This window comes from Dermochelys coriacea, chromosome 5, assembly GCF_009764565.3.
Source record: "Dermochelys coriacea isolate rDerCor1 chromosome 5, rDerCor1.pri.v4, whole genome shotgun sequence".
In the NCBI taxonomy this organism is placed as follows: Eukaryota; Metazoa; Chordata; order Testudines; family Dermochelyidae; genus Dermochelys; species Dermochelys coriacea.
In genome coordinates, this window is record NC_050072.1 from 35,519,394 (window position 1) to 35,534,928 (window position 15,535).

Consider the following 15,535-nt stretch of genomic DNA (forward strand, 5'->3'; position numbering starts at 1 on the left):
GGGTGGGTGAGATTCTGTGGCCTGCGTTGTGTAGGAGGTTGGACTAGAGCATAATGGTCCCTTCTGACCTTAGTATCTATGTAATGGCAGAGGTGCTCAATTACTACTTTGTTTCGGTTTTCACCAAAAAGGTTGGTGGTGAGTGGATGTCTAACAGTGAATGCCAGTGAAAATTAGGTAGGATCAGAGTCTAAAATAGGGAAAGAACAAGTCAAAAATTACTTCAAATCTTCCAAATCCCAGGGCCTGATGAAATGCATCCTAGAATACTCAAGTTGCTGACTGAGGAGATATCTGAGCCATTAGCAATTATCTTTGAAAAGTCATGGAAGACGGGAGACTTTCAGAAGCCTGGAAAAGGGCCCATCTATAAAAAGGGAAGTGAGAACAACTTGGGGAATTACAGACCAGTCAGCTTAACTTCTGTACCCAGAAAGATAATGGAGCAAATAATTAAGCGATCAATTTGCAAACACCTAGAAGATGATAAGGTGATAAATAACAGTCAGCATAGATTTGTCAAGAGCAAATCATGTCAAACCAACCCAATAGCTTTCTTTCACCAGGTAACAAGCCTTATAGATAGGGGGGAATTGGTAGATGTGGTATATCTTTACTTTAGTAAGGCTTTTGATACTGTCTCGCATGAACTTCTCATAAACAAACTAGGAAAATACAACCTAGATGGAGCTACTATAAGGTGAGTGCAAAGCTGGTTGGAAAATCATTCCCTGAGAGTAATCATCAGTGGTTCACAGTCATGCTGGAAGGGCATAACAAGTGGGGTCCTGCAGGGATCGGTTCTGGGTCTGGTTCTGTTCAGTATCTTCATCAATGATTTAGATAATGGCAGAGAGAGTACACTTATAAAGTTTGCGGACGATACCAAGCTGGGAGGGGTTGCAAGCGCTTTGGAGGATAGGATTAAAATTCAAAATGGTCTGGACAAGCTGAAGAAATGGTCTGCAGTAAATAGGATGAAATTCAATAAGGACAAATGCAAAGTACTCCACTTAGGAAGGAACAATCAGTTGCACACATACAAAATGGGAAATGACTGCTTAGGACAGAGTACTGCGGAAAGGGATCTGGGGGCCATAGTGGATCACAAGCTAAACATGAGTCAACAGTGTAAAGCTATTTCAAAAAAAGCAAGTATCATTTTGGTATGTATTAGCAGGAGTATTGTGAGCAAGACACGAGAAGTAATTCTTCCATTCTACTCTGCGCTGATTAGGCCTCAACTGGAGCATTGTGTCCAGTTTTGGGCACCACATTTCAGGAAAGATGTGGACAAATTGGAGAAAGTTCAGAGAAGAGTAACAAAAATGATTAAAGGTCTAGAAAACATAATCTCTGAGTGAGGAAAGATTGAAAAAATTGGGTTTGTTTAGTCTAGAGAAGAGAAGACTGAGAAGGGACATAACAGTTTTCAAGTACATAAAAGATTGTTACAAGAAGGAGGGAGAAAAATTGTTGTTCTTAAACTCTGAGGATAGGACAAGAAGCAATGGACTTAAATTGCAGCAAGGGCCGTTTAGGTTGGACATTAGGAAAAGCTTCCTAAATGTCAGAGTGGTTAAGCATTGGAATAAATTGTCTAGGGAGGTTGTGGAATCTCCATCATTGGAGATTTTTAAGAGCAGGTTGGACAAACACCTGTCAGGAATGGTCTAGATCAGGGGTTCTCAAACTGAGGGTTGCTACTGCTCAGGGGCTCATCAGGTTATTTCATGGGGGGTCAAGAGCTGTCAACCTCCACCCCAAACCCCGCTTTGCCTCCAGCGTTTATAATGGTGTTAAATATATAAAAAAGTGTTCTTAATTTACAAGGGGGCTCGCACTCAAAGGCTTGCTATGGTGAAAGCAGTTACCAGTTAAAAAAGGTTTGAGAGCCACTGGTCAAGATAATACTTAGTCCTGCCTTGAGTGCAGGGGACTGGATTAGATGACCTCTCAAGGTCTTTTTCCAGTACTATGATTCTATGATTACTATATGAATATGAGCCAAACATCTCTATGTGAAACTTTCTTAAGGAGATCCTTGAAAACAGAATACATTCAGTAGTAGTAATTAATGTTACTTAAGTGCTATATGCATCACTCACGCTCTTTTATTTTCTTCAGATTTTGAGAAGTATGCTCTACAGAGGTTCTGAGGTTATGCGAGAAGTTGCCTGGGTTATATTTGATGAAATACATTATATGAGAGACTCAGGTACGGTGTATTTACAATTTTGCTATGAAATAAATAGTATATTCTTTTCCCCATCTGTGGCATGGCCGCCTCACTCCTGCCTCTGCTCAAGTTCACAAACAGCTCAGAGACCTTTTTGTTGGTAAAACAACCTATAAGGTTTATTTACAATGTTGGTTCCCACCATCTTGTATGCTAGACAGTCTTACGCCTACAGTCCTGAGGAGTCCTCAGGGAAGAGCAGTATGTCTGTCTGTCTGACTGTCTGGTTCCCCCCAGCCTACTGCCTTGCTGTGCCTTTTGTATCATCTGCCTAATTAGCCTCCTCAGCCCATCAGTTAGGCACAGCTCTTCTTAATAAGGTCTCCTCTTGGAATAATTGATTAGAGCTGCAGTGACCAGAGTGCTTGCCCCAGGAACTCAATAGGTGCTGTTGCCCAGCACTTTGTCACACTGTTCCACATTCCTATAACATTGTTATCTACTTTTTTGCTGTGTGCAAGAGTTCTTCAAATACGTAAAAGTTGTAAATAGAACAGAAACAGATGTTGGCATTTCCATCAGCTCAGGTCATGGTTTGAATGAGCATGGAAAATTAACTTTCTTTTCATCCCCATTCCTCCAGGAGTGGGCCTATTGAAAAGACTGTGTAGGGATATATTGCTGTCTGCTTCACCATTTCTTTGGAAAAAAATCTGATTTTTTTGATCTTTGCTGCTGCTAAGCTGTCATCTTTCTTCATGCGTTCTTTGGTTTGATTTCTACTAGTTTAGTGTGTGTGTAATAAAACTTGCACATAACTGTCTGTATTCCTTTTGGCAAGGAAGAAGCCTCCTTTTGATTTTTGTGTACTGTTTCTGTACTCCAGCTTCTGAGCTCAGAGGAGTGGGGGGATGGAAGGAGTTTGTGAGGCCTTCATATAATTTGCCATGTGCATCTTCTGTTTTCAGAACGTGGTGTGGTTTGGGAGGAGACCATTATTTTGCTGCCTGACAATGTTCACTATGTGTTTCTTTCTGCCACTATTCCGAATGCCCGCCAGTTTGCTGAATGGATTTGCCATCTTCATAAACAGGTATGGAGTCATTGTTGAGTGGGGTGTGATCCACAAGATCTCTATCTTAAAAAGTGGACTATCTGACAAGCGTATGGGAACTGTATTCCTAGATAGATTGTGGTACTTTTACAGCTTAAATTAAAGAATGTTGTCAACTCAAAATTGGCAGAAAATTTTGACTTATCTAAAAACAAATTTACTGTTTTGTAAAACATTATAAATGTTTATATATTTAAAATCCTAATGGCATGAGTTGTTTTAAACAAATAAACATTCCCCTGTAGTGTTTGCATCCCAGACAATGCATCCCAGAGAACATGAACAAAAAGACACTGTGTGTGTGTGTGTGCGTGTTGGGGGGTGTATGAGAGAAAATAGAAAATTACTGATTTTTTTTTTATTTGTCTAAAGGACAAAAATGTGAAAAGCATAAATCGTGAAACATGAGTTGAATTTAAAAACACTTTCAGTTTCAATAATCCAGTTATAGTAACCTAGGAAAGGAAACTGGTGTAAAATACAATTTTTAAGTTCACAGTGACCTTTTAATCTTTTGTAAAAGGAATACTTTTTGTGCTTTTTGGTGTGGGTGCGGGGGGGTACAATATAAGCTTCTTTGCAATGTGTAACAGTAAGTGGAAATGAAATTAAGAGTTTTTAATCTTTGTTTCGATTTTTGTATTCTGGTAAATCTCAGCATTTAAATCAAGTCATAGGGTTTCTTTGTAACCATTAAATTGGAGGGAGACTTATTTACTGCTGTATCCCTCCAATAATTGAGGCTTTTACACTGAGCTTGTAATTGTGTGTTTCTGCAAAGTATTTATATATTTTTTTTTCTTCCCCAAGAGACACTGGGGTAGTAAAATATAAAGCTTCTTTTGGATAATATGTTTGAGGCCTAACTTTCCATCAGGGCATGTCTACATGGCAAGCCAGAATTTGAATCTTAATCCTGGGGGAATTCTGCACCCTGCAGAAAAATGGGGGAGCAAAGAAATCTGTGGGGAACACATGCCCCTTCCGGGGCAACCTGGGCACGTCTGCTTGGAGCAGCTGGCAGCAGAGAGCAGATCACCGCCAGGGGGAATAGAGACTGGGCGTGCATGTGTCCATGGAGAGATGTTAAGGGGGTGGATGTGAGTGTGTGCCTGCATGCGAATGAGTGAGACAGACTCACTCTGGGCTTGCCTACGCTGGCAATTTACAGCACTGCAACTTTCTTGCTCAGGGGTGTGAAAAAACACCCCGAGCACAGAAAGTTTCAGCGCTATAAAGCGCCAGTGTAGACAGTGCACCAGCGCTGGGAGCTATGGCCCTCGCGGAGGTGGTTTTTCTAGAGCACCGGGAGACATCGCTCAGAGCGCTCTGCCGTGGCCACACAAGCCATGTTAAAGCGTGACAGCGCATTAGCGTTGCCGGTGTAGACTTGCCCTTAGAATAATGCTGTTTGAAAGCATAGTACGCAGAGCTTACTCTGGGACTTTGACTGCACTGTAGCAGTGTCCATATACAAGCTGGTGCACTGTAGAGTCACAACCTGGCCTCAGGTTTCAAAGTAGCAGCCATGTTAGTGTGTATTCGCAAAAAGAAAAGGAGTACTTGTGGCACCTTAGAGACTAACAAATTTATTAGAGCATAAGCTTTCGTGAGCTACAGCTCACTTCATCGGATGCATTTGGTGGAAAATACAGTGGGGAGATTTATATACACACAGAGAGAACATGAAACAATGGGTTTTATCATACACACTGTAAGGAGAGTGATCACTTAAGATGAGCCATCACCAGCAGCGGGGTGGGGGGGAAAGGAGGAAAACCTTTCATGGTGACAAGCAAGGTAGGCCATTTCCAGCAGTTAACAAGAACATCTGAGGAACGGTGGGGGGTGGGGTGGAGGGGAGAAATAACATGGGGAAATAGTTTTACTTTCTGTAATGACTCATCCATTCCCAGTCTCTATTCAAGCCTAAGTGAATTGTATCCAGTTTGCAAATTAATTCCAATTCAGCAGTCTCTCGTTGGAGTCTGTTTTTGAAGTTTTTTTGTTGAAGGATAGCCACCCTCAGGTCTATAATCGAGTGACCGGAGAGATTGAAGTGTTCTCCGACTGGTTTTTGAATGTTATAATTCTTGACGTCTGATTTGTGTCCATTTATTCTTTTACGTAGAGACTGTCCAGTTTGACCAATGTACATGGCAGAGGGGCATTCCTGGCACATGATGGCATATATCACATTGGTAGATGTGCAGGTGAACGAGCCTCTGAGAGTGTGGCTGATGTGATTAGGCCCTATGATGGTGTCCCCTGAATAGATATGTGGACAGAGTTGGCAACGGGCTTTGTTGCAAGGATAGATTCCTGGGTTAGTGGTTCTGTTGTGTGGTGTGTGGTTGCTGATGAGTATTTGCTTCAGGTTGGGGGGCTGTCTGTAAGCAAGGACTGGCCTGTCTCCCAAGATCTGTGAGAGTGATGGCTCGTCCTTCAGGACAGGTTGTAGATCCTTGATGATGTGTTGGAGAGGTTTTAGTTGAGGGCTGAAGGCGATGGCTAGTGGCGTTCTGTTATTTTCTTTGTTGGGCCTGTCCTGTAGTAGGTGACTTCTGGGTACTCTTCTGGCTCTGTCAATCTGTTTCTACACTTTATCAGGTGGGTATTGTAGTTGTAAGAATGCATGATAGAGATCTTGTAGGTATTTGTCTCTGTCTGAGGGGTTGGAGCAAATGCGGTTATATCGTAGAGCTTGGCTGTAGACAATGGATCGTGTGGTATGGTTTGGATGAAAGCTAGAGGCATGTAGGTAGGAATAGCGGTCAGTAGGTTTCCGATATAGGGTGGTGTTTATGTGACCATTGCTTATTAGCACTGTAGTGTCCAGGAAGTGGATCTCTTGTGTGGACTGGTCCAGGCTGAGGTTGATGGTGGGATGGAAATTGTTGAAATCCTGGTGGAATTCCTCAAGGGCTTCTTTTCCATGGGTCCAGATGATGAAGATGTCATCAATTAGTGCAAGTAGAGTAGGGGCATTAGGGGACAAGAGCTGAGGAAGCGTTGTTCTAAGTCAGCCATAAAAATGTTGGCATACTGTGGGGCCATGTGAGTACCCATCGCAGTGCCGCTGATTTGAAGGTATACATTGTTCCCAAATGTGAAATAGTTATGGGTGAGAACAAAGTCACAAAGTTCAGCCACCAGGTTAGCTGTGACATTATCGGGGATAGTGTTCCTGACGGCTTGTAGTCCATCTTTGTGTGGAATGTTGGTGTAGAGGGCTTCTACATCCATAGTGGCTAGGATGGTGTTTTTAGGAAGATCACCAATGGATTGTAGTTTCCTCAGGAAGTCATTGGTGTCTCGAAGATAGCTGGGAGTGCTGGTAATGTAGGGCCTGAGGAGGGAGTCTACATAGCCAGACAATCCTGCTGTCAGGGTGCCAATGCCTGAGATGATGGGGCGTCCAGGATTATGGATCTTGGGTAGCAGATAGAATATCCCAGGTTAGGGTTCTAGAGGTGTGTCTGTGCAGATTTGTTCTTGTGCTTTTTCAGGGAGTTTCTTGAGCAAATGGTGTAGTTTCTTTTGGTAACCCTCAGTGGGATCAGAGGGTAATGGCTTGTAGAAAGTGGTGTTGGAGAGCTGCCTATTAGTCTCTTGTTCATATTCCGACCTATTCATGATGACGATAGCACCTAACAACCTAGCCTGCCACACAACAACTCTCAATGCAGACAGTAATGTATGAGCCTCTAAAGCAAACATGGATTTGCATTCCTGATTGTGCTCTAATAAGAGAAGTGTGACTGATCACAATCTCTTATTGTTTTGGGATTTAAAATATTTTTTATTTTTCTCTGGGAAGTGCTTGACCAGACCATGATCTTGGGGGTATAATTATTGTTTGAATATTTATAGTAGCAATGAAGTAAATTGTTTTGTTTCTCCCCTCCTAGCCTTGCCACGTGATTTACACAGATTATCGACCTACTCCTCTGCAACATTATATTTTCCCAGCAGGAGGGGATGGACTCCACCTTGTGGTTGATGAAAATGTAAGACCTATTCAGTTTGTTTGAAAGATTGTCTGTGGTTTCAATAATTATGAGACTGTCCTTTTTAAAATTTGGCTTTGAATTTCCTCCCTCCCATTAACTTGTGGCAAAAATTGTGACCACTAATTCAACCTATCCTACCCTGCTTGACAGACAAAATAGCTCTATGTGGAATGACCCCCCCCCTTTTTTTCATTTCATTTAAAAAAACAAAAACAAAAAAAACCTTCTGACCGTGGTGCTCTGATTGCTGTTAAACATTACAGTGGTATGGAACACAGCAATTATTTTATTTAGTGTCCCAAAATTCAGGTGGGTATGATGTGCCACATTGAGGAGCTCAAGAGTTTGAGTAGGAACTTCCCCCTCATAAGGTGCAGACTTGATTATCTCCACAGTGTTTCCTTATTTTCTCAACACTGTTTCTCCCCTGCATGTGAAAAAATAAAAATAAAAAGAACTCGTGATCCAGAAATACAAAATCTTAAAATACACATCTCATAACTAGGGCCCTACCAAATTCACAGTCCATTTTGGTCAATTTCACAGTCATAGGATTTAAAAACTATAAATTTCACAGTTTCAGATATTTAAATTGTAAATTTCATGGTGGTGTAATTGGAGGGGCGGGGTAGCGAACCAAAAAGGGGTTATGGAGCTGTGTAACAAGGCTATTGTAGGGGGGTTGCGGTATTGCCATCCTTACTTCTGCATTGCTGCCTTCAGAGCTGGGCGCAGCTGGAGGACAGCTGCTGGCTGGGTACCCAGCTCTGAAGGTAGTGCTGCCTCCAGCAGCAGTGCAGAAGTAAGGGTGTAGCAATACCATGTCATTCCACCCTCATTTGTGTGCTGCTGCTGTCGGAGGTGCTGCCTTCAGAGCTGGACTTCCAGCCAGCAGCCGCCACTCTCTGGCCACTCAGCTCTGTGAAATCTGGTCTTCTCTACACGAGCCAGATTTCAGTGGAGATCAGATTTCATGGCCGTGAATTTGGTAGGACCCTACTCATAACAACTATTGTCACTGGGAGAAGGACTAGACTCAAATCAGGCTACTCATAATTCAAGGTCCAGCAGTTATGTCAGTATCATAATACAGAGCCAAATAGAGGCAGCATAGTATGCTGCTGCTTTGTTAATTTCTCTCTAAATTCATATCCTTGCATGCAGATGTGCTTCTACATTCCCCCAATAAAAGGGGTCACAGGCTAACTTATGGTAGTGTAAGTACTTTATTTTTTATAAATAATTTCAAATTTTGTTGCTTTTTATTCTGACTTAAAATGTCTTATTTCTGACCCATTCTAAAGTTTTAATTGGGGAAATCAAATTGCTTACAAAAGTCACATTAATTTCTAGGGTGATTTCAGAGAAGATAATTTTAACACAGCGATGCAAGTACTTAGAGATGCAGGTGACTTAGCAAAAGGAGATCAGAAGGGCAGGAAAGGAGGAACAAAAGGTGAGTTTGAAACCGTATATTTTTAAAATGGTTCTTGTATAATACAAAGATGAATTAAGTTATTTTAAAACTGCAAACAAGAATGCTGTTAGTGCATGTGTCTAGATCAGTGGTTCCCAAACTTGTGCCGCCGCTTCCAGCAGCTCCCATTTGCCTGGAGCAGTGAACCACAGCCACTGGGAGCCACGATTGGCCAAACCTGCCTACCTGGCAGGTAAACAAACCAGCCCGGCCCGCCAGGGGCTTTCCCTGCACAAGCAGCAGAACAAGTTTGGGAACCACTGATCTAGATTAAGAGACTTTTTCTCCTAATGTAATTTCTAAAATAATGTTTTGTCTTTGCAGGACCATCAAATGTATTTAAAATAGTGAAGATGATCATGGAAAGGAATTTCCAGCCTGTAATTATATTCAGTTTCAGTAAGAAAGACTGTGAAGCCTATGCACTTCAGATGACAAAATTAGACTTCAACACAGGTACAGATAAATAAGTTGTAGTGTGGTTTTATTTCTAAATGCAGGTTTGCATAAATTATGTGAGAGGCCTTTCTAGTCAGGTCTCTACTTTATTTCAGACTTTTATATCTAATATGAAAAAAGTAGACCTACAATACATAGATATAGAAATGCAGAACTTTTCAGTTATATATGGTCTTAATAAATTAAGCTAATTGTAGTTGGAAATTGCTGGCATCACTAGAGGATCTAATGAGTGTACAATGTTGAGATGGCTTTTCATTCTGAACCTTAGATAGGACATAGGTATGTAATCACATGCTTGCCACACGGTAATTCTATAGTACTCTAGTGCACTAACTGTGTAGACTCTGCTACTGTGTTCTGTTTCCTAGTGCACACTGATGTTCTGTGGTTTGAATGAGCAGTACATCAGTGTGAGCTAGGGAACTTTTAGTGCCCATTAGAGCAAGGCCTACCCAGACAGTTAGTATGTGACACACTGGAGCGCTCAAGATTTACATCCCAGTTTGCCATGAAGTAAGAGTTTGTGTAGACATGCCCTTAGTTTTACCTGCAGTGCATCTTGGAAAAGCAATAATAGTACAGCTACTTTCAGAAACAATTGCACAAGTTGAGAAAGGATTGGCCACATGCCAACTGGTTCCCCACCTCCCTTCCCTGTTGTTTGAGTTGTGAGTTTGGCGTTTGAGTTGTGAGTTTGGCATCTGAGTAATTTCTCAGAAGTAGAAAAATGTGTGTTTTGCTCATATAACATAACTAAACTGATTTTCCTCGCTGCTCAACAGTTCTCCCTCCCCTCTTCACCCCCCTCCCAAAAAAAGAAAAAGCCCTCCAACATTTCATCTTAACTTGGGAAAAGAATAAGATTAATTTAAGTCTTTGAGAATTTTAGGAATAACTGTATAGAGAGAGTTGTAATAGAAGTCATCGTAGATTGTGAACTCTTCAGGACGGACCTTGTCTACTTGCCAACGTAATGTCTTTGCACAATGCTGGCAGTGTAATTGTAGCATTCACTGTCACATGCAGCGGGATATTTGTTCCCATAATCCACATGTACAACCATCAGACTGTAATTGCAATTAAAAATTCTCTCCTCTACATGTAAATCATTTTTTAATTAGTTTAAGTGTACAGCTGCATAATTATACCCTTTATCTTGGTACCTCATACCTGTGTTTCGATTGTACGAGTAAGGTAACTTTAGGAGGTCACTTTCTTTAACTAGTTGAGTAATATATGCTGACTTCCTAACTTTCAGCATTACTTTTTATAATGTAACCTTTAAAATAGTTATCAGTTTTATTTGACATGGTTTACAAAACCAACACGCTGGTATTTGCCGGAAAAATTTTGCTTATGTGTAGATGTTTCCTTTTTTAGATGAAGAAAAAAAGATGGTTGAAGAAGTATTTAATAATGCAATTGATTGTCTGTCTGATGAAGACAAGAAACTTCCTCAGGTAAGTGTGCTTAAGAAAAATTTCAGTTAACATATACTAAAATGAATATCTGATGTGTTACAGTGTATTTTAAGTAAATATATGATGGATTGTTTATTAATCGTGTTGTGAATAATGTCAGTAGCTTGTTTTGATTGAAAGTGAGAGCTAAATTAAAACATAGAGGGTATAGATACTTTACTACTGTTTTGAACCATAGCTCTACTCAATTTTCTGGGTAACTTTGAATGACTTATTTTTTTAATAAAGTGTACATCTCCAAATAGGTGGAAACTTCTTTTGATTGAAGGTTGCTCAAATGTACTGAGTGATATTGATTCTTTATCAAATTTTGCCTTGTCATTTTTTTTTGTAAAGTCAAGTTAATGGAGCAGCTGTATACCAATTTATAGGAGAATGGTTGCATCTTTACAATGGAAAAAATAGAAATATATAAAAAAATAGTTTGCAGAATACTGAAAATGCAACAAATTTAAGTTACTAAAATTATGGATTTAATTTTTTTTATTTTGCTCTATATGTACAACTTTTTTCTCATCCTGTTATTGATTAGTCTTTTGGAGAGTTTTGTTGTGATTCAATGAAAGATGGAAATTGCCACAGGAGTAGCAGCCCCTTGTGCTTTTGGCCATACCTGTGTTGGGGGAAAAAAACTCACCGATGCTACCGCCGGTTCAGCTTCACTGATTGCAGAAATCTCTCCGAAAAGTCCCTAGCATAGACGAGGCCATTGAGGCAAAACAGGGAGCTTTTAAGTTCTGCCAGCCTCACTTTATCATGTCACTTCATGAGGCTCTGTTAAAAAAAAATCTTGGTAGATAACCAGTAAGTGTGCTCAGAAATTATTTTTCAGTCACTTATACTTCATCAAAACCTGACTACGCTGATAACTCTCCATTAAGGACTATTAGCATGCAAAGTTGCAGCTTTCAAAGTGGAGCCATTTTGGAGTTAACTGCATGAAAACAGCTGACAGAAGAACTGATTTTTTTTTTCATTCCCTTTAACTTAATGCAGTTTACCCAGGTCTTTTTTTTAAAAAAAAAAAAAAAAAAAAAAAAATTACTTGTTCTCAGACAAGCCATGGAAACTTCAGCCTTTGTAAATGTTCAGAGTAGTTGAAAATCAGGATTCAGAATGAAAAAAAATGGAAACTATTTTGCAGTCTGGTGTATAATATATAGACTAGATATACACACATAGATATAGATGTATGAAGTTTTTAACAATGGACTCCTATTCATAGTATATGGGATAGGTTGATATTTTGCCCGTTATGGTTAATTAAATCTAATCCTGAAAGAATACTTGGATCAGTTTTAACACTGAAACTGAACAAAACAAGTTCTAATTAACAAAGCTAACCAAGTGAGTATATGTTTATATAAAATAATTTTGGACTTTTAGATTTGATTAGAAGAATTTAAAGTGTTCAGAATTTGAACTATATAGTGTTTGCAAACAGAACATTCTGCTTTCACAGAACAAGATAATCCAAGACTATAAATTTATGATCAAATTGCAGCCAAACAAAACCACTTTATGTGTATGAAGATACTGGTTTTCCAAAAATGCCCTATGTGGGTAAGAGAAACTCTTAAGTAAACTTACAAATTTAAATATTCTCATTTTTAAAATGACTTAGACCATACTTAGCAGTAAGAAAATCTGAGTTCTTATGAATATTGAACAAAGCTATGAGTGTTTGGAATGTTGACAAACTAAGGGATATGATTGGCTGAAATTGATGCAATGATTATGGTCTTCAAATTTGTTTTATTTGCAAGTCTGGATATATATGTTCATCAAGTCAGCAGTTCTATTTACCTTCTCCTTTGGAAGCAACAGGTAAAGTGCTGCTTGGGCATAATAGCAAGGTCAGGTTTGCTTCACTGGCTTTGGGAATATCTGTTTCCCCTGGCTGGGAGAGGAAATAATCAAAACATCTCATATTTTCTCATTCTACTTTCATAGATAAATGCATCACTTTCCACGGAGTGCTCAAGGGTCACAAGAAAGTAGAGATTTCTGTTTCTTTCCACTGTCACTTCTTATATGCTCTTTCACAGTGCATTTGGAAATTTTCCTGTTTAACTTTGAATGCTTGAATAGAACTTTTAGATGCTACTACATCTTGTGGATCAGAGATTCCTCTTGTATGTGATCTGAGGTGCTAGAACAAGTAGCCAAAACTAACTTCTGTCTTTTACCACTTTTTGTTGGGGGTGAATCTTTGATCAGTCAAAAGTCTGTTTATCTGTTTGCATGTAAATCGTTGGATAACGTGAAAACTATAAGAGCAAGCTGTTAAATGTTTTACATATAATTGTTATCTTTTTGTTTAAAAGTATATCAAAATAGACATATTCACTTACCCTCTGTATTCACAGGTTGAGCATGTGCTTCCTCTTTTGAAGCGAGGAATTGGCATCCATCATGGTGGTTTGCTTCCTATTTTAAAGGAAACCATTGAAATTCTTTTTTCTGAAGGATTGATAAAGGTATGTAGTTCATACCTCTGTATTTAGGCACAAGTCTGTATTTTTCATAATCATTATTTTAGCTTTGACTACCTTGGAAATGTACAGTAGTACATTGTGGGGCAGTAGAACCTCAAAAATATGAACACTAGAGTTATGGACTTACCGGTCTAACCAACACCCTGTGAAACTGGAAGTCCTCAATCAGGCAGCACTGCAAACCAACCAAAAAAACCCAAATACTGTACTGCATCGGGGCTTCAGTAACTGGGGAGTTGGGTCTGCCACCGCTGTGGCTTGGGGCTTCTGTTCTAGAATGACTAAGGGTATGTCTAGACTAGAGTTCTTGCTCCTCTTGGAATTTGAATTGATTGATTGCCAATTAACTCAAATTACCTAAGAGAGACAAGGTGGGTGAAGAAATATCTTTTATTGGACCAACTTCTGTTGGTGGAAGGGACAAACTTTCATACTTCACAGAACTCTTTTTCCAGATCTGGAGAAGGAAAGTAGAGTGAAGCTAAATATAAGAAGGGATAGATTGTTCTCAAAGGAAAACTGCATAATATCTTCAAAAGACAAGCTGGGAACTTGTATTCATAACTCTGCTGGACACTAAAAACCATGGACTTAATAGAGACTGGTTTTATGGCCCATTTCAACAACTTGTAACACACTGTGAAGGGGTCACGACTCACCACCGCTGGTGCCTCTCTGCTGGTTGCTCTGGGAATTAGCTCTTGTCCCCTGCAGAGCACCCTCTGGGCCTGGTGTCTCACCCATTGTCTGCTCTGTTGATTTGGGAACTGCCTTGTTCCCCGCTCGGCGGTAGCCGCTTCAGGACACTGCGCTCCGGTAGTGCCCCATACTCCGTTCTTACCCCCTTCTGGGGGGAGGGGGCAGATGACAACAGTCCTTTGGCTAGCACCTGCCTCAGTGGCCAATCACAACCGCAAAGTCTAGCCCCTCATCTCAGGGGCAAGTTGCAGTCTGTCTTAGCCACACTCCTCTGTGGCCAGGTGCAGTGCAAGGGGGAAAGGGGGGGGACCCAGGCCCACCCACTACTCTGGATCCTGGCCCAGAGACCCTCTAGTGGCAGCCTCTCGCTGCCCTCCTTCTCTCCCCTCTTGTCCGCCTATCTTCCCTGGGCCACTTCCTCTTTGGCCCTGTGCAACTTCTCGACCCTTTTTAGCAGGGGCTGCACCCTGGCAGGTAACTGGGCCAGAACTCTCCTCTGCTCCCCCGAGGCTGCCCAACACTGCTCTGTCCAAGGTGCTATCTCCTTACTTCAGGAGCCAGTCCTCCTCCCTCGCTAGTCCACCAAATGCATCTGATGAAGTGAGCTGTAGCTCACGAAAGCTTATGCTCAAATAAATTCGTTAGTCTCTAAGGTGCCACAAGTACTCCTTTTCTTTTAGTCAGGGAGAGACCGCCTTCTCCTCTGCTAGGCAGCCCTTATATAGGGCCCAGCCCTGCCCTGCTTAGCTGCCTCTTCCTTTGCCCTGATTGGCTCTCCGCAGGCCTTTGCTAATTGGCTGCTGGTCTGTGCAGCCTCTCTGTCCTGTTCCAGCCCTCTTTCTGACGGGGAGGGGCCGGTGCCCCACCACACACACCTTGCTTCCTACTAACCCTCCATTGTCCTACAACTGGAGAAGTATTAATTGCCCACTTCATTTTAAGTGGTCTCCTACATGTTTGAATCCCTTATGCTTAACAATCTGTCCCATCTTGTATTTAGCTTACACACTCTAGTTTCCTAGACTCTCATATCCTGGGACCAACACATCTACAACAACATTGCAAAAAAATTATTTAACACCTTTGTAGATGCTAATCTATATACTCCACACATCCTAGGTTTATCCTAGGCAGAGTTCTGGTCTCAGTATTGCGATTTAGTTAAAATAAAAGCCTTAAAAATTATCAGTCAAGAAATGAAATCAGTTGCTGTTACAGTGGGGTAGGGAGTTGAAACATTCCCAGCAGGACACACAACCATATACCCACGTAATGTAATTTGTTGTTTTTATGAGAACACTGTCCTGAAAGCTGGTTGCAGGATTGCTTGTAATTCACTAACACGCTTTATTTTTCATTGCTAAAATAACATTGCTGACTTTGTAGGAGGGGGCAAATAGTGTTTTAGAACTCAAATAATTTTTTCATAGAATTTGCTTGATCTGCAATAATTTTGGCTTACGGTCTTTGATGTGATAGAGTTCTAAAGATAACAAAAAAATATATTTTTATGAGAAAGGTGGAAGAAAAAATTGTCTGTGCTCTATTCTTTATAGTTGTATGTCTTTCCCTTTTTTCCCCCACAATTTGTCTTTTTATGAGCTCCTTCCCT

General features: G+C 40.7%; 1 protein-coding gene across 1 annotated transcript in view; it reads left to right on the forward strand.

Moving 5' to 3' along the window:
- MTREX (Mtr4 exosome RNA helicase) overlaps window positions 1-15,535 on the forward strand; it is a 98,386-nt gene that overhangs the window by 15,448 nt on the left and 67,403 nt on the right. The window contains exons 7-13 of the mRNA XM_038401264.2: window positions 2,128-2,218; window positions 3,148-3,272; window positions 7,205-7,303; window positions 8,660-8,762; window positions 9,108-9,239; window positions 10,626-10,705; window positions 13,096-13,206. Coding sequence (XP_038257192.1) covers window positions 2,128-2,218; window positions 3,148-3,272; window positions 7,205-7,303; window positions 8,660-8,762; window positions 9,108-9,239; window positions 10,626-10,705; window positions 13,096-13,206 — 741 coding nt within the window. The remainder of the gene's footprint in view (window positions 1-2,127; window positions 2,219-3,147; window positions 3,273-7,204; window positions 7,304-8,659; window positions 8,763-9,107; window positions 9,240-10,625; window positions 10,706-13,095; window positions 13,207-15,535) is intronic.